Source organism: Aspergillus vadensis, assembly GCF_003184925.1.
Source record: "Aspergillus vadensis CBS 113365 unplaced genomic scaffold BO88scaffold_4, whole genome shotgun sequence".
NCBI lineage: Eukaryota > Fungi > Ascomycota > Eurotiomycetes > Eurotiales > Aspergillaceae > Aspergillus > Aspergillus vadensis.
The window spans coordinates 132,818-149,857 of record NW_020292042.1 but is presented as its reverse complement, the minus strand read 5'-3'; the positions used below and the strand labels follow the sequence as shown (position 1 = coordinate 149,857).

Genomic DNA, 17,040 nt, shown 5'->3' with positions numbered 1-17,040 from the left:
ATAGGTAATGTGAATACCAACCAGGTTTAATAATGATGTGAGTATCCAAGCACAGCTTCTATTGAGCTTGTTAGTGAGATATCTTCAGAATAGTCCATCACGCGCTCATAGCCCATAGCATAGTGTCATCCACATTTGGCATTGCTCCGATATTCCCGAATGAACAGTAGAAGAAAACCACCCCAGTGTAAAAACCATGCTCCCAGATATCTTTTATTTTAGCCAAGGAAAAAGAAGGGTATCAGACGCTCAAAGGCGGACAAGAAATCAGAAAGTGAGAGAAAGAGAAACTATCCCAGGGTATAATACAGAAAATGTGTGCCCACTGGTAACCCAAGACGAAAGGAAAATCTGTACAAGTCTTAAGTCGACTTCTTTGAAGAAGCCCTTAGCTCTGGCTGGGAGGTATTACATCCCCTTCTCTCGCATCAAAAGGTCTCTGTCCATGTCTGATTGCGACTTGTAGCCGCCCAGACTGATGGCCTGCTCATTGCTGATTGAGTAGGGAATGGACGGTATGTCAGGACGCAAGCGCTTGAGACGAGCAGAACGTTCCCGCGCAGCTTGTTGCTTCTTTTGCAGTTTGGTCATCTTATCCTTCTGCGATTTTGGTGCAGCAGGAGGGGGGTTGGGAGGGAGAGGTGGAGCAGCATCAGCCGGAGGAGACTCAGGAGGAGGGGGCGGAGGAGTGGAATCCCGACGGTACCGCGCAAATCTTTCGTCGGTGTCAAAGACCTGCCGGAGCTGCCACCGCTGCTCAGTGTACTCCTCATAGTTCGCGGCAATAATGGCTTCAAGAATGCTGGCCTGCGTCTGGCCCGCTGTGGCGGTGGAGATCATGCGCTCCTTGAGGCGTTGATAGGCTTCTGAAAACGCTCTGAAAATCAATGCGATTTCCCGTGTTCCACCAGAGACATCGTTGTCGGCATTGTTGGGATCCTCAATCGACAGACGGGGGCTGTTATTGAAAGAAAGCTTATAGACCCTCTGCACAGGAATTCATTAGCCGGTGTACACACAAACCATCATTGAAGGGCTTACCTTATTGAAGTAGCCCGGTGGGTTAAAGCGGATTCCAACGGAATCATAATCAAAACCGTTACCGTAAAACTCGAAGAAATCCATCAGAACGCTGCCCAGATTCGGCGTCCCATGTCCATGCGGCAGGTGCTGCAAGAGACTGGTGACAAGACAAGTGATGGAAAACCCTCCCAAGCCTCCAGTTGGGACTTCATTGAGGCCGCGAAGGAGCAAGAATTGCTTGATGACGGACACGATAACAGGCATCGCGGGATACTCAGCCTTCCACTGCTGGAACGTCTCGTTGGCCACTAACCCGCTGTCATTGTCGAACGATAAGTCCACCCTCAGGCCAGTCAACTTGTCCACGAACTTCAGAATGGGTACTCGGGCATGTGCGATCGTCTCGATCGAGTTGGGCACCGCGATGTTCAGGTTCTTCAGGAATGCAGAGAATGCATAGATCTGGCCTTTCCGTTCACCAAATGTCTTAATACCGTTGCGCATGAAGTTCGTGGAGAGTAGTACAAGGTCAATATCGGCAGTGGGCAGGTAGAGACCCGACGCAAAGGAGCCAAAAGGCCGAAGCTGCACCCCATAGTACCTGCTCTGGAACGCAGTCTGTAGCCTCGCCACCAAGTCCTCTCGCACGATTTGTTCATAGCGCACTGGTTTAACCCAGTGATAAAAGCTCAAGATTTCATTGTGCAGCCTGCTTTTAGTCAGAATAATTGCTCCTTCCTTCGCCATAGATTAACACGCACCTTGCGCCCACATGTAGACTGGGAGCCATGCTACTTGTCCACGGTGTTGCATTTTCCGATGAGCGGGCTCTCCACTCGTCAATGATCGAGCCATCATCATAGTATTTGCTCAACGGCTTCCCAGTCTTCTTAGAGACACCTTTGATCTCATCATCGTATGTCCTCTTTCTGTTTCCAAACGCCGAGTCCTTGCCCTCCAGCTGGCGCCTTGGTCCAGTTGGTGCGCCTTCGGGCGCGTTTCCGCCGCCTTCGTCTTCATCAACCAAGCCACTCAGCGAGATAAAATCTTCGTTGGTCTTCACCGCGTCTTCCTGTGTGGATTGTGCCGCCGCGGTTGCAGCAATCCGGGCCTTGCGAATCAACTTGACGACGTCCACTCGCTTACCCTGGGTCTCATCCGGAGGAGGCAAGACCGTATAGGGATCGGGGTTGGACCATTTGGGGGCCGGTGGTGGTGCTGGAGCAGCCGTCGCGGTGCCGGTATTGTTGGGATCGACCGCACGCTTTTTGCGCGGGTGGGCTGCTTCGTCCTCATCCTCTGAAGAAACGTCCATATCGGCTTCCTCGCTATCGCTAAGATTCGCCACAGGCGCGAACTTCAGAGCCGGCTTCGAGTCCGCAGCGCCGGAGGGCAGTAGCTGTTCTGGGGTCGTCTCTCGCTTAGATCTCAAAAGCGGCCGTTCGGAGGTTCCAGGGCGCGCATAACGGAAAGTGAACTCATGTCGGGGTTGGTGTCCTGACCGTCGGTCATTTCCCCGGAACTCGAAAGCCGGCGGCATGACTGGAGAAGGGAAGGAGCGAGAAACAGAAAGTAATATCAATAAAAGGGAGAATAACGTGCAGCGACAACACAGGCTGAGATGCAATCAACCCACAACGACGCGCCTGGCGGATCTTTTTTTCAACGGCGGCGGCGGAATGAAAGTCTGGGGCTGCGTTGGGCAGGCGGTGAGGATAGCCCTCCATCCCACCTTATGCTTATCTCCGTCGGCCCATTAACTATAATTACTACAAGTGATTTATCTAGATAAACATGCGGATTACGTACGGAATGGCAAGCATAATTCAAACGGCTTTGCATTCAAGCTCTGTCCCCAAATTCCTTCAGTCCATTCTGCAGGTGTTTGATCAACGCCTTATCTGCTGCCATCTCCGCAAAACTTACTCTCTGTGTGGCCCATTTCAACCACCCACTGGCCCTAGAACCCTCTTCTGCTCGAAGTAGGCCAACACTCACATCTATCAGCAGTGGTCTTTCATCGTCATGCCAGAATAGGGATGCGCCACAGTGGCTGCAGAACTCGCGGTAGACACCGGGGGAACTCTTGTACTGTCGCATCGTACCGGCGCCAAATGCCAACGGCACCTTGTCCTTATTGTAAAGATTTGATAGAGGAATAAACGCCCACGGCTGAATAGGGAAACCACTGGCTAGGCGACAGGATGGACAGGCGCAGGTACCCGCCAGATACTTAGTATTCTCCTCCTGCAGCCACCACTTCACGTCTTGGGGATTGCTTGAGGACTGTGAATGATACGGCGCAAGCAGATCGGACCACGGGGAAGTCGGCTTGGTGGATGAAGAATCGGGCCGCGTGATATAGAATTGAACACCCCCGCAATGACAACGGGCAAGTAGCTCGTCAAGATTCCCGGACGAGAGCTCGAGTTCGGCCTCGGGCTGGCTTGCTTGGTTGCTGGAAACCGTGCGTAGCCAACATGCTGGAACCGGTTCTTCTGGCTGTCCAGAGAGAAAGGGTGTCAGGCCACCATCACGCGTCTCGGCAGCCCGCCAATGCCGTATAGATTTGGTTGGGGGTAGTCTCCCCGCCAGCAGTCCGGCTGCAACAAAGAATTGCCCTGCGTGTTTCGAATGGGCAAAGACATGAGCGCCACAGGTCTTACAGAAATAGCGACTTATGCAATCAGCTTCCTGGTACTCCTGGAGGCTGTCGAGGCTCTCTGGCTTAGCCTGCAGGAGGTAGTATGTCGAGCACAGCATTCCGGTGACCGTGCGACAGGCGGTGCAATGACAGAAATTGAGTGCCGAATGGTCGGTGGACTGCTTCAGCTCGATCTCCTGTGCCACACCTCCGCACAGGCAAGAAATGGGTGTCACTTTGTCTTCCTGCATGTTTGAGGGTCGGCCAATAGCGATGAAAGCAAGTGGGTTTATTTCACCGTAGAGTAGTAGTTAATTCAGCTCAACTGCAGGTCATTAACTATCTGGGTCAGGATCATGTTAGCTGGGAGAGAAAACAAGAGTAAAAGACAATGATGTAGTTAGTCATGCATGCATGCATCTGCCCTGCTGCACCCTCCTGAGCAAGCATAGAAAAGAGCTTACGACCAACCTGCAGCAACAGGAAGAATAATGAATGGCGGATGGTGACTGGAGACGAGGTGCAGAAATGTGCTCAAGTTCAGACCCGCTAAGACCCTCGCAACTTGACTATAAATACCCCGCTCTTCTTCTTTTCTTCCCGTCTTCCCAAATCACTGCCACTCTGACCACTTTTCTCTCCAATCTCCAAGGAAAAGAAGACTTTTGTCCTTTGACTCCAAATCTAAAAGACTTTTTTCTCGTCTCCAAAACCAGTCATCATGGGTAGGTGGTTTGCTTAGCCCTCATCAAGTACCCTTGTTTTGTTTGTTTATTAGTGCGGGGTATGGATGGACGAGACTCGAATCTGTTTGATGTTTGCTTTACGCATCACCATCCTTGTGCTGGCAAATCCTCTCGCTTCAAATAACTATCTTATTACACTATTATCACCTGGGTATGGTATACAAGGTTGCTAACCTCGATGACCGACAGGTAACGACCACGGTTGCAGCTGCGGCGCCTCTTGCCAGTGCCCCGCCGGCCAGTGCCAGTGCCCCGTACGTTTCCACCTTCTAACTTACTACTACTTGTTGATGGTCATACTGATAGTTCTATTTCTTATCATACAGAAATAAACATCTCGCTCTGAAGGGCTATATGAATAGAATCGGAGGACGACCTGCTTGTACTTATCTGAGTCTAGATCTCATGGAGTAGTAACAGAAGATGCTACGCTGATTGTCCTATGTCTTGTTCTATCATCTTACTATGATATGTTTAGATAACAAGTAAACGTAGATACTACACAGTAAGAGACATGTGATAAAATACGAAGATACTAGTGGTCATAGCACCATGCATGTAGTATGTCCTGCTGACCCCCCTTCATGGCTCGGTTCTTTGAACTCTATCGTACATGTTATACCAAGACATGTTATAGTCTTCAAGCTAGTTTGAAGCATTTAGCAGTAGAAAAATAAGTGATCACTTAGTAGCTATACATAAACAACCAAGTAAGAAATATAATAGCAGCAAATGATATACCCAAACCTGGTAGAAATCAAATTGTAGAATCAGTTACCATAATTAGTATCTAGTTTGTACCCCTTATCTCCGACTACTAAATAGAAGAAATCTACGCCAATATCAACAATCCCAAGAAAAACAATTCTCAATCAATAAGTCAAGTAAATCATTGAAATAATGTAATCAAAAATATATACGTCTGAACACTCAAGACATCACAATATAAGTAAGTAAAGTTCATAACCTCATCACCCAAATCACTATGCAACCAAAACCAATCTCCCCTACACCAATGGCCTTAATCCCCCACTCCCCTAAAAATTCAACAGTCGCATCGATGTCGAAGAAGCCATAATAATAGTAATGGGAGCGAGCAAGACACCTGCGCTCGACATTTGTGTTTTTCTGTATTATTTCAACGATGGCAAACTATGCGAGGCGTGGCGAGGCGAAGCGAAGCGAAGATGTCATAGTAGAAATGTATTGGGGTTGGTGTGTTTAGTGCTTTAATAGTAGACTGTCAGTATCATTCCACATCTATACTATCCTCTCATGGCTAAGATGGAAGATGGAATAGGAATGTGTGTACACACCTTGCAGTTAGCGCAAGAGCAGGAGTTGCAGCTGCCAGAGCAGCACTTGCACTCGCAGGGGGCCATGGTGATAGAGAGGGTAGTAGTAGTATATATATATACTATGAAAGTATTTGAAGAAGAGTGAAATATACTTCGTAATGAGCAGACAGCAGTGAATGAGCAAGAATAAGAAAGAGCGAGGATGTGGGATAGAAGAGGGTCTTTATATGCTTTTCTTCAGGAAACAAAATGCTATGCTGTACGACTGTTTGCTTTTGCTTTTGCTTTTGCTTTACTTTTTGCCCCTCCTCAACCTATCATCCTATCCATCCATCCCTGGAATAAGAATCTGCCAGGTGACGGATGGGGATAATCGGTTTTGAGTTGTAGTGGATACACGATGGGTACTACTACTTGTTGTGATCCACAGTTGTAGTAGTGTACTCCATATATTGCAACTGCAGGTGGAGGTGGATCAGAGCTATAGTCTAGATGACTGGGTCCAAGTATACTTTTGCTTGCTGCAGCGAGGCGTGGGAGAGCATGGTTTGGTAGGAGTCACTTGTACTAGCGACTTTGATTAGCACTTTCTTGTTTCTATCTACTTGTGTGTACTTGTACTCGTTACTACTACTAGTAGTGGTGTGTTGCGTGCATGGACGATATCCATACCACCCATATTCCATGAATAGATGTCCTATTAAGAAAGGTGAGTAGATGAAACAGGCCACTGCGTTAATTTACCAGTAACAAGCATGGAACACCCTGGTCAGTACTATCCCCGCTTGCTCGCCGGTTTATTTTCTTCTGTCTGGATTCCGAAAGTGCCCTGGCTGGAAACCTAGTCATGGGCATGTAGACGGATGATGTTTGGTCTACTATGGCCAAGGTGGGGGGGATACTTGGGAAGGGAAGCAGATCAACGACCAATCGGTCAATAATATGGAGTGGTCCTGCAACTAAGATGCTGGGAAGCTATCATGCCACGTTGAGATGGAGGAGAAGGAGGAGGGTGTGGTGGAGGTGGAGTCAAAAAGGCAAAGCAAAGTGAGGCAGCAAGTCGGAGATGTAGGAGGGGTTTGCTTTTGCTTTACTTTGCTCTACTGGGTGGGGGACCCGTATCGGTGAGATCATATTCCACGTCCTTTTAGACACTTTTTCTACATATCTATTCTAATTGTTTGTGATAAATAAAATCACTGCATATAGGGGATGTAGACAGAACTGGGACGTATCTTATGTACAACTATCTATGCTGGTAGTGATAATGGATGGTTAATGGCAACCCCTCCATCCACAGACCCCCACCACTGTACATGCCCTGCTGCTTCCAGGACGATCATGGTATGATCATACCTCGTATCTAAACTTCCCTACTAACTTCATCCAAAACGATGTCTTGCTTCATTTACCTCTTTTAGCTATGGAGAAAGAGTCTTTTTTTCTCCCCCACCAGATGTTTCAAAACCCTCGATCGTGGCAGGCCCCGGAAAGAGTGGAACCCTGAATTCCCAGCACTGCCTGAGAAGCAAAACTTAGTATGTAGGTACGTAGTATCTCCAGCCGCGAAAGGCGCGCTAACCAGAGAAAAGGTAGAGTAAAATAAGAGAAAAAGAAAAAAGAAGGTTCGTTCGAAGTCACCACCAACTAACTAATCAGCAGCCCCACGGGCGGGGTATACTTGGATACTATGGGTCGAGAGAAATACTAGAGAAGCAACACCCAGACAACCAAGCAGCATCATTACGATTATTTCCATCTGCTTATCATTGCCTAGTTGGTATGGGGCTTGTTGATAGACGAGGCGAGCCAACAAAGTGAGTTGCTTGCAGCATCGTCTGATCGGTGTTGAGGGTTGTGGGGTTGCTACACCAATTTTCTACTGCGTCTACTGTATTGTTGGAATTGCAGGATGGAGATTCCCATCAAGTCAAGACGGACCTATCTGATCCTGTCTGCTGCGTCAAAAGGACACTACTCAGTGGTCGGCTACACCACGGAATGGAAGCCCGGGATACTGATAACCTCCAGAAGATACTCCGATGCCATCCGCTTATCAGCAGCTGCCTAGTCAATGCTAGGTCACTAGGTCAGTAGCTTCATGTATAGTGTCAGTACAACAGATGCTGTGGATGCAATTCGAATAAGCAAAACCTATAAAATTGTAGCGCTCTAATATAACCCTGAACATGGTTCCATCGCCGCTCACAGCTCATCCTTGCGGTTCGGGGCGGCTGCGCCCTCATCGCCTCCGGGACACACAGCCGGCGACGTGACATGCATCGAATACACGCACTTCTCATCTTCCGCCACCTTCAGGATCGCGTCCTCCTCGCCGCATGTCAATATGACCGTCGTCGAGCGGGCTGGTCCATTCCAGCAGCCTTGACCGTTGGCGTACTGAAGAGTGACCCTGTCTTCAGGGACAATCTCGCCCGCCTCGTTGAGCACATCAACACTGATTGATCCAATGCCGGTGTACTTGCCCATACGTGTAGATCCACCGCCCTTCTTCGGAATCTGCTTCGTCTGGTCCAGGAAGCAATGCTCATACGTGTACTCACCCGAGTCCTTGGAGATGCAGACGCCCTTGAGAGCACGGAAGATGGACCCGACGCCATAGTCCGTCTCAAGATCGGACTTGTGGTCCTTCAGCTGTTTCTGCTTGTTCTCAAGCTCCTTCTCTGCTGACTTCACGGCTTCTCGGGCTTCCGACACAACCTTGGATTCCGACGTAGAAGTCTCGGCCGCCTTGGGTAGGATTCCGTTATCTTCCAAGAGACCTCTGACGAAGAGCACCTTGCCTTCAATGAACTCAACCAAGGAAGGCGGAAGGTAGGCTGCCAACTGGTAGACTAACTCTGTTGTTAGCGCGGGAATTCGATAACCCCCCTATTGGAATAGATCACATACCAAGACCAGCCTCACACCCATCCTCTTCATTCTCCCACTGCTCCCAGTTGATGCCCGCCTTCTCATCATCGGGCTTAGCGATTTCATCCAAATCACGGTCCTGAGCGTTGTTCACAGCGCCCTCAAGAGTGCCCTTGGCGGCGTAGTCTTCCCAGCTGCGCACAGCGCGCTTAACACCCTCGTCGTTGAAGTTAGGGTTGTATTCCACCTTGAACTTAGACAAGATCTCTTCAAGCTCCTTGACTCGGGCACGGGTATCGTCACGCTCCTTGCGAACGTCCACCAGGGCGTTCCGAAGCTCCTCGACCCGGCTCTTAGCCAACCCAGCAAGCACATTGACCTTGCCCGCCGCCTTGCCCTTCACAACTTTGCTCGCCTCCTGCTTCTCCACCTCCTCCAGCTCTGCCTGAAGATCATTGACCTTCAGCTCCTGGGCCTGGATCTCCACTTCCAGACGCTTGATACTGTCCTCGACCTCCTTCTGCTGTCTACCAGCCTCCACGAGCAGATCCTTCTTCTTTCGCAAAGCCGCAGTCATTGACTTCTGTCTCTTCTCCTCCTTCTTCCGCCATTCCTTGCCGATCTCCTTGCACTTGTCTTCACACTTGGTGCCGCCAACGCGCGCCCACTCGTCACTGCCGTCGCAGCAGAGCTCGTAGTCGCAGATGCCGTCATTGACCCGCTGGAAAGGGATGTAGCCGGGCTTGTGGCCCTTGTTCTTGCAGTAGAATCCCGGCAGGGCGGATGCCAGCTCGAGATCGTCGCTGCCGGGGCGCTCACCCGGTGTTAGGGCAGAGTTGCGAGAGAGGAAGGCACAGGCAGATGTGCCAGGCTCATCACTACCATCCGGACAGTCACAGTAATCATCGTTCACGGCGGAGAAGGGAATCTGGATGGCTGGGTGGGAAATGCACGTGAAGGTGGTGGTGTCTTTGTAGAACTTGGCGACTGTCAAAGACGTAACCAATTAGCACGAGCAATGCAACAGATGATGAATGAATGATGAGGGTGCAGCCTGAGGTAGAATGGTTGTGCGTAGCACCTCAGCCTAGATATATAGATGGTACTTACATTCGGGACTAACACCCCGGGGACGAGAGGAGGCATCACCCGCCGCAGCCACGACGGTCGAGCAAGCAGCAATGCTCACCAAGAAGAGCGATCCCTGAGGAAGTATCATGGTGGCAGTGGCAGCATTGAGCTCCCTGACCAATGCTGTGTAGGGGCACTAGAGGACAAACTAGCGAGAACAAGACAGAAAGCAATCAATCACTAAATCAATCAATCCATCACCAGGAATGCGGAGAGAGCTTCTGGCCAGCTGGTGATAATCTCCCGCCCATTCTGGGGCTTGCTGACTCAGCTCCTTATCGGCCTGCCGCTGTTTCTGTAACTGAGTGGCGAGCCCGCAACAAGTCGCATTCATTTCTCAATCACGACTACTTACCATAGCACTTCGCAGCGACAACATGGGTAATGATGGTGGCAGGTATGCTCCAAAACCTCTTATACACCCTCCCAGTCTACCAAAAACCAAAACTAACAACACGCACCACCAGTATCCCAACCCGTCGCGAGCTCGTCCGCGAAGCGGCCCGCAACCCCAGCACAGCGCAAGTAAAAGAAGCGCAGCGCGAACAACAAGAACACTCCTGGACGACGTGTCCGATATCGCACAACCAATTAATGCGACCAATTGTCTCCGACAGCGTCGGGAATCTTTACAATAAAGACGCCATTCTTAGATTCCTTCTCCCCGGCGACGAAGTTGACGGCATCAGTTCCAAGGCCGATTGCGAAGAGATCCTCTGCGGTCGGGTCAAGGGACTCCGGGACGTCGTGGAGCTGAAGTTCGAGGTTGACACAGAGCGCGAAGCCCATCCCGCCTCTGGAAAGCAGGACAAGCGTGAGGGGTGGATTTGTCCCGTCACAGCGAAGCAGTTGGGTCCTAATGTCAAGTCGGTTTATTTGGTGCCGTGCGGTCATGTTTTCTCGGAGGAGGCGATTCGCCAACTCAAGGGGGATAAGTGCTTGCAGGTATGTTGTCTCATCCTATACTTTCCTTTTTGGTGTTGGTACTAACGACTTCAGTGCGACGAGCCATACACCGCCGACAACGTGATTCCCATCCTCCCGACCAAAGAGGCCGACAAGCAGCAGCTCATTGAGCGTGGACACAGGCTCGCAGAGCAAGGTCTCACGCACTCGTTGAAGAAGGCCCCCGGTTCGAAGAAGCGCAAGAAGAACGCCGCGAATGATGATGCGACGGATGCGGGCAAGGAATCAAAGCCCGCAGAGAAATCTTCAAGTGCCACTGCCAGTCGGAGCAACACATCTACACCCACGCCGGGCGGCTCGAGTGGTATCAAGAATGCCGCTACTGCGCTGCTGACGCAGCGGGTGCTGGAGGAGGAAAACGAGAAGAAAAAGCGGCGGAAGATGCTGGGGACCAGTGACAACATCAGCAGTCTCTTCACGAAGGAGTCTAAGGATGCCCATGCCAAGAATACAGACTTTATGACGAGAGGATTTAGTCTTCCTGCGGCGGCTAGGAAGTAATTGTTGAACGTGGTTGTGCTTTTGCATTGTCTATACAGATATCTGGATGTTATTTCATCAGGCGTACGGGGGTTCAGGTCCGGCTACGGAACCGGTTTCTTCTATTTCACTATATTATATTACGCTTGAGATACACTAAAATGCTAGCCATTCAAAATAGATCTCACTGCGATCTATATTCATGTCAAATGAACAAAAAAAGACGTCAATTCCTATTGTACAGCAAAATTTCGTACTAGATATAACATGCTACAAGAACTAGAGATAGATAATCTTTGAGCCAGCCAGCCAACCAAACAAACCTGCAAGATATGTATGCCATGCAATCAGTCTATGCAAGGAGTCCTCTGGAACGAAGCTCGGCTTCAATGATCTTCCTCCGGCCCATCTCATCATCGCGGTGCAAGCGGGTCTGTCTCTTCGAGAAGACCTTGATGTTGGGCAGGGACTGGAGCCGGTCGTTGTTCTCCAGGATTTCAGCCAGCTTCTTAGGCTTGGGGTTCAATTGGCCCTGGACGTAGTCGATGGCCTGTTTGACGGTGGTGATCTGGTGGACGATGTTGTCGGGGAAGAAGTGGCCGCTCAGCTGGGAGAATCTCTTGAGGAACTGTTCGACAAAGGAAGGTCAGCAACTGTCTGCGCAGCAAATCATTCGAAGTAGAATAGTAACGGGGGGAACTAACAGCAAACTTCGTCTCCTGATCCTCCAAAGACAAAGTCAGGAATCCCTTATCACGAGCATCCTGGTATCCGAAGAAAGGAACCTTAGAGGTCTCCTCTTCCTCACCCTCCCAAGCGGCCTCCTCGAACTCCTCGACCTCGGCGGTCTCCTCAGCAGCCTGCTGCTGCTCCACAGCCTCGGGCTGGCTACCACCGATCTGCTCGAAGATGTAAACGAGGGCCTCCTTAGCCTGCTTGTTGTGATACTCCAGCGCGCTGCCCCAGCTGCCAGCCTCATTAGGCACGATCTTAGTCTTCCAGATCATCTTGAAAACGGCCTTGTCATGTTCGGTGACGTTGCAGACGCTCGTCAACGGCTTGTTCAGCGCATGCATTAGACAGATCTCAACAGCGGCCTGATGCGCAGCAAGAGACAGGGGACCCTGTTTGCGGAGTTTCTTCTTGAGACCGAACCTATCCATCAAAAAAAACAAACCAATTAGCCAAAACAACTCCCAAACCCCCGTAACCCAAAACTATGCGGAAGAAGAACAACTTACGTTCCAACCCGATCAGCCTCAGCCCGGGGAACATTCTTCCAACCTCCCAAATGGCCCACACGCTCCAGCCCCTCCCACGTCGTCGCAGGCTCATAGTCAACCCCAGGCTCCAACTGATCAATAGCCTCAGCCTCAGGTGCCGCCTCCGCCGCATTCACCACCTCCGTCTCGCCCTCCGGCTGAGCCTTGGGCTTCCCGAATCTCTTCTCAAGCAAACTCTCTCCATACGGATCCTTCAATCCCGGCGGGTTATCCGTACCCCAAAGTCTGCGTCTCACTCGCTCACTCAGCGGTGTGTTGGAAGCATGGCGAAGGAATTGCCGGGCGACAATTGGCCGCGGCCGCGCCTCGTTTCTGCATACTGAGCAGACGTACAGGGTCCGCGAGGCGCCCTGGACGTCGAGGCTCAGCAATCGCACGGACGGTCGCATGGTGCTGTGCAATTGGGGTGGGTTGCGGGTTTTGCTGGCGGGTGCCCGGACGGAGGTGATGGGGGTTCGAAAAGTTTCGCGGTGGTGAGGTTCCGGCCGGGGAGGTCACGTGAAGGAGCGTGCTTGGGATGGATGGGGCTTGGCGGTCGGGAGTTATTTGGTAGTATACTTTCACACGGAACTATAGGATTTGATATTTGCGAGTCATACAGAGTACTGTTGAGGAGGAAGGGGCTTCTCGGGTCTACTTTGTTCCTACATCTATATCCCTTGAGCATGTCTGTCGTCCCTTCGTAAGATTAGCATCAGTATGTCCGTATGCATCGCTGAATCTATAATCCATTCCAATTTATCGCTTAAGACATCACCAATACTAGCAATAGTATGTTCATGATAGTCTGTTGAGTATCAGTTTGGAAATATAGGTCTTCATACAGGGTATAAATAGTATTGTGCGTGTATGTATTTACATGCGTCTCTACGCTGATATCATAATAACTAAAGTCGCTATAACCTGTACAAGAAAGAAACGCCCCAAATTTTGTTTCTGCTTTTTGTTATGTTCACCCTTTACTCCCGGACGAACATACCGGCCATGCCCATACCAGTGCCAATGCACATGCTCACAACACCGACCTCCTGGCCAGTGCGCTCCATCTCAGGCAGCAGAGTGGCAAGCTGTCTGGCACCGGTGGCACCGAGAGGGTGACCGATAGCAATGGCACCACCCTTGGGGTTGACCTTGGCCTCGTCAATACCCAGCTTGCGGATAGAGTACAGGGCCTGGGAGGCGAAAGCCTCGTTGATTTCCCAGACGTTAACGTCCGAGACGGTCATGTCAAGCTGCTGGAGGAGCTTGGGGATAGCAACCGCGGGACCGACACCCATCTCGTCGGGAGCACAGCCCGCAACGGCAGTACCAACCCAGCGGCCCTTGATCTGAGAGGTCAGGCCGAGCTCGGTGGCGGTCGAACGGCGCATGAGCAGAGCGGCAGCGGCACCGTCGCTGACCTGGGAGCTGTTTCCAGCGGTACTAGCACCGGTGGGAGAGAAAGCGGGCTTCAGGCTAGCCATCTTCTCAACCGAGATGTTGGGGCGGATACCGTCGTCCTTGGTCACGGTGATCTCCTTGGGAGGAGCGTCGGGGTTCTCGGGGTCATAGGAGAGGGTCTTGACGGGGATGATTTCCTTGTCGAACAGACCGGCGTTCTGGGCGGCAGTAGCCTTCTTGTGAGATTCGGCAGCGAAAGCGTCCTGGTCGGCACGGGAGATGCCGTAGCGCGAAGCAACGTTCTCGGAGGTGATACCCATGGGCATGATGCAGTCGCGGGAGTCCTGGGAGTGAGACTCCTTCAGCTCGGGCCAGAGAACGGTGGGGATGGCGCGGGAGCCATAGTTTCTGGTCATGGACTCCATTCCACCACCGACACCGACGTTGATAGCTCCGGAGCGGATTCCATTTCCAATGGTGGAGATAGCAGCCAGACCGGAAGAGCACTGTCTGTTGATCGTGTGGAAAGGCACGCTGTGGGGGAAGCCGGCGTGGATCTGAGCCATACGGCCAGCCTTCGCACCACCGAGTTCCTGGAGGACGGAACCGATGGCAACATCGTCAATGAGAGCAGGGTCGAGGTTCGGGTTCGCCTCCAAAGTGGCCCGGAGGACGTGAGCGAGCAGCTCTTCGGGATAGGCGTCCTTGAAACCGCCCTTCTTCGCACGGGTAACCGGGGTACGGAGGGAAGAAAGAATGACAATGTCCGAGGGAGACTTCTGGAGGACCTGGCGCAGGCCTCGGGGAATTGGAGAGGCCATGATGACGGATATTAGACTGCTAAATCAAGCAAGAGACACAGGGAGGAATGGAAGGAGAGGATCTCGACTTTCGCTTCGCCCCGGTTGAAAACCGGGGCCCGGCAACATACTTATATCAAAATATAGCCACCCGAAGGGATTCCGGGGCTCGGGATGGCTCGCGTACGGACTGAGCCAGTTGCACGCTGGCTTCGAACTACCGGCAATGAAGATCGGCTAAGCGCACTGCCGCTGGGGACTCTGGACGAAGGCAAATTTGGGAAATTGTGGAGTCGTCGGCAGTCCCGGTCTGGGGGTTTCCCCGTCTTCTGCTTGAGATTCTGATTGGGGATGTGTGTCCGGAGAACAATCTTACAATGTCAACCTTCAAAGATCACTACATCCTGTCGACTATCAAACACTCCCCTTAGTCCAATGTAAATGTAGCTCCCTCTCTCTATCTTTGTCGGACGTCAATCCGACAAAGACATCCGGTGCCAGTCACCTGCTCTTCCGCCATCGGATGCGGACGCTTATGTCAGCCAGATCGGAAGAGCACGTCGGAAAACAGCCATCAACTAACGAAGTAGCCACTAGTTGACAGCAGGCCCTGAGTAATAGCCCGAACTCTATCCCTTATATAGTAGAACTTCTGTGTCGTTATTGAGGGAAATATTCGCTGCCAAATCTTCTCCAAAGCTGAGAAAAGACAACAATATGCATTATCGAAGGATAAGCTTTGATTCTTCCTGTACATTCGAACCAGTTCTCCGTCCCAACTGGTCGCATCTACAATGCAAGTCATGCTAATAAAGCCCCACAATCCCGAAAACCGTTGGTATCATAGTAAAAACAGCACAGCCGCCTTTCCCTGTGCATTCCTTCCATAGCGCCTGGTATCATGAACTCGTCAAGTGATAAAAGTCAAGCAGAACAAATAAAGAAAACAGCAAAGGAACAGAAAGGGATAAGTGTGTCAGTGACGGATGATGTGACTGTAATGACCTGGGACTCTGCGCCGACATTTGTCGCAATCCGCTCGGTAGCCCATGGAAATCGCTGCCTTCTTCGTCGAGGAAGAGGGAATATGTTGCTCTCGTTTCAAGTTGCCCATCGAACCCGCCGGCTGTGACACATCTGGCGTGGTTTCTGAGTACCATGGTGGTGGAGACGCTGGCTGGGACATGTATGTCATATCAGCGTCGCTCACAGAGTCTTTGCTGCTGATCGCCATGGCGTCGCCATTGTCACTGACCGGACTGGGGAGGCGTTGGCCGCACCACCAGACCCTGTCATGGCTCGCGTACGGACCTCTGGGGACGCCCTGCGACGTATATGATGTAGAGTTTTGCACCATGTCTCTTACGACGGGACTTCTTGGGGCAGGAGTGTTCCCTTCCGTAGAGTGTGTAGTCGGCTCTTCGCTTATAACCAGCGACTGGTCAACAAGACTATGTGGGATCGGCGACGGCTGGAGACTGTAATTGCTACATCCAGCGGCCATTCCCGGGTTGGGATGTTCAACATTATTGGTCGAACATTGGGCGTCTTTCCCGTTATCAATATCCATGCTTGCACTCATTATAGGAATACACCCTTGCTCTGATGGTAATGGCTGATCCCGAGGTTGTGTCGAACCATGATGGGCGAATTTGTCAGCACCATTATCCTCCTTGTCATCGTCTGAGGATTCCACTGGGGTCAGAGTCGAGAAACCAAAGCCAGATGCAAGCCGGTTGCTTTGTGGAAGGGAAGGAAACTGGTGAACATTTGGGGACGCGCGCAGAGGAAGAGACCTGTGTTTCTGTTGACTACCATTAGTTGCGGGACGAAAATAGCAGGGGTCCTTCAGTCTCAAATTCACGGACCTTAGTCTCGCGGAACACATTTCCATCGAAGTCCTCTTGGTCCTGGTCTCTCTGGCGCTTGGTGGAAAATGCGTACATGGCGCTTTGGGCGCCAGGCCGTACAAAGAGGGCAGTGAAGACCAAAATGTGGAGTTGGTTAAACAGAGTATTGCGGTGAGTGTGATTCGAGCCAGGGTCAAGGTCACATTGAGTCTGTTGAATCTCCTCCGTAGGAATGTGGAAAGCAACACGCGTAGGAGAATAGGGGCTCCAATGAGGAAGCAAGTAATATAGAAAATGAGGCTAGTAATTAATAAGATGACAGGCCATGGCTATGCAGCACGCTGAATAACTGGTCCAAAGCATGCATGGGGTCACACTAGTAAGTAGTTGAAGAATCAAAGAAACCCGAGCTGGAACGTGGATGGATCATCGCAGCAAAGACCGGGACTTATCGCTCAATGTCCAGCCGGGGTTTAGCGCCGTACGGTTGGTACCGTCACATGTTACGGATTCAGTCCGATTACTACTGACCAATACCGCCGCGGATGTATCAGGTACCTTGAGA

General features: G+C 51.2%; 7 protein-coding genes across 7 annotated transcripts; 1 reads left to right on the top strand and 6 right to left on the bottom strand.

Moving 5' to 3' along the window:
- Positions 1-142: 142 nt before the first annotated feature.
- BO88DRAFT_203472 (putative topoisomerase family protein TRF4) lies at positions 143-2,665 on the bottom strand. The gene is made up of 3 exons (XM_025701876.1): positions 1,785-2,665; positions 1,042-1,732; positions 143-987 (listed from the first exon to the last, which is right to left on the bottom strand). Exons 1-3 carry the CDS (start codon positions 2,561-2,563, stop codon positions 409-411), a joined length of 2,049 nt encoding a protein of 682 aa, XP_025565764.1. The 5' UTR covers positions 2,564-2,665; the 3' UTR covers positions 143-408.
- Position 2,666: 1 nt separating this feature from the next.
- BO88DRAFT_203419 (GFA family protein) lies at positions 2,667-4,040 on the bottom strand. The gene has a single exon (XM_025701875.1). It carries the CDS (start codon positions 3,916-3,918, stop codon positions 2,866-2,868), a length of 1,053 nt encoding a protein of 350 aa, XP_025565763.1. The 5' UTR covers positions 3,919-4,040; the 3' UTR covers positions 2,667-2,865.
- A 3,876-nt stretch (positions 4,041-7,916) lies between these two features.
- BO88DRAFT_382496 (putative protein kinase C substrate) lies at positions 7,917-9,849 on the bottom strand (the record flags this gene model as incomplete). Its single annotated transcript, XM_025704627.1, has 3 exons — positions 9,696-9,849; positions 8,625-9,572; positions 7,917-8,572 (listed from the first exon to the last, which is right to left on the bottom strand). The coding sequence occupies exons 1-3, from the start codon at positions 9,802-9,804 to the stop codon at positions 7,917-7,919; spliced, it is 1,713 nt and encodes a 570-aa protein (XP_025565762.1). The 5' UTR covers positions 9,805-9,849.
- A 201-nt stretch (positions 9,850-10,050) lies between these two features.
- On the top strand, positions 10,051-11,390 carry BO88DRAFT_402273 (uncharacterized protein). Its single transcript, XM_025706061.1, has 3 exons — positions 10,051-10,113; positions 10,184-10,661; positions 10,716-11,390. The coding sequence occupies exons 1-3, from the start codon at positions 10,094-10,096 to the stop codon at positions 11,181-11,183; spliced, it is 966 nt and encodes a 321-aa protein (XP_025565761.1). The 5' UTR covers positions 10,051-10,093; the 3' UTR covers positions 11,184-11,390.
- On the bottom strand, positions 11,321-12,885 carry BO88DRAFT_402272 (mitochondrial 54S ribosomal mL50 protein). Its single transcript, XM_025706060.1, has 3 exons — positions 12,404-12,885; positions 11,867-12,317; positions 11,321-11,790 (listed from the first exon to the last, which is right to left on the bottom strand). Exons 1-3 carry the CDS (start codon positions 12,832-12,834, stop codon positions 11,515-11,517), a joined length of 1,158 nt encoding a protein of 385 aa, XP_025565760.1. The 5' UTR covers positions 12,835-12,885; the 3' UTR covers positions 11,321-11,514.
- Positions 12,886-13,241: 356 nt separating this feature from the next.
- Positions 13,242-14,940, bottom strand: BO88DRAFT_402271 (thiolase family protein). Its single transcript, XM_025706059.1, has one exon. It carries the CDS (start codon positions 14,644-14,646, stop codon positions 13,405-13,407), a length of 1,242 nt encoding a protein of 413 aa, XP_025565759.1. The 5' UTR covers positions 14,647-14,940; the 3' UTR covers positions 13,242-13,404.
- Positions 14,941-15,235: 295 nt separating this feature from the next.
- BO88DRAFT_402270 (uncharacterized protein) lies at positions 15,236-16,883 on the bottom strand. Its single transcript, XM_025706058.1, has 2 exons — positions 16,494-16,883; positions 15,236-16,429 (listed from the first exon to the last, which is right to left on the bottom strand). The coding sequence occupies exons 1-2, from the start codon at positions 16,569-16,571 to the stop codon at positions 15,602-15,604; spliced, it is 906 nt and encodes a 301-aa protein (XP_025565758.1). The 5' UTR covers positions 16,572-16,883; the 3' UTR covers positions 15,236-15,601.
- Between the last annotated feature and the right edge of the window lie 157 nt (positions 16,884-17,040).

Bases quoted from the DNA above. Each gene is read 5' to 3' on its own strand.
- BO88DRAFT_203472 (XM_025701876.1), bottom strand. From the start codon at position 2,563: ATGCCGCCGGCTTTCGAGTTCCGGGGAAATGACCGACGGTCAGGACAC. The intron at 1,733-1,784 runs GTGCGTGTTAAT...GACTAAAAGCAG, and splicing joins AGTCTACATGTGGGCGCAAG to GCTGCACAATGAAATCTTGA. The intron at 988-1,041 runs GTAAGCCCTTCA...ATTCCTGTGCAG, and splicing joins CACCGGGCTACTTCAATAAG to AGGGTCTATAAGCTTTCTTT.
- BO88DRAFT_203419 (XM_025701875.1), bottom strand. From the start codon at position 3,918: ATGCAGGAAGACAAAGTGACACCCATTTCTTGCCTGTGCGGAGGTGTG.
- BO88DRAFT_402273 (XM_025706061.1), top strand. From the start codon at position 10,094: ATGGGTAATGATGGTGGCAG. The intron at 10,114-10,183 runs GTATGCTCCAAA...ACGCACCACCAG, and splicing joins ATGGGTAATGATGGTGGCAG to TATCCCAACCCGTCGCGAGC. The intron at 10,662-10,715 runs GTATGTTGTCTC...TAACGACTTCAG, and splicing joins AGGGGGATAAGTGCTTGCAG to TGCGACGAGCCATACACCGC.
- BO88DRAFT_402272 (XM_025706060.1), bottom strand. From the start codon at position 12,834: ATGCGACCGTCCGTGCGATTGCTGAGCCTCGACGTCCAGGGCGCCTCG. The intron at 12,318-12,403 runs GTAAGTTGTTCT...TTTGATGGATAG, and splicing joins GAGGCTGATCGGGTTGGAAC to GTTCGGTCTCAAGAAGAAAC. The intron at 11,791-11,866 runs GTTAGTTCCCCC...TTTGTCGAACAG, and splicing joins ATCAGGAGACGAAGTTTGCT to TTCCTCAAGAGATTCTCCCA.
- BO88DRAFT_402271 (XM_025706059.1), bottom strand. From the start codon at position 14,646: ATGGCCTCTCCAATTCCCCGAGGCCTGCGCCAGGTCCTCCAGAAGTCT.
- BO88DRAFT_402270 (XM_025706058.1), bottom strand. From the start codon at position 16,571: ATGTACGCATTTTCCACCAAGCGCCAGAGAGACCAGGACCAAGAGGAC. The intron at 16,430-16,493 runs GTCCGTGAATTT...GGTAGTCAACAG, and splicing joins ATGTGTTCCGCGAGACTAAG to AAACACAGGTCTCTTCCTCT.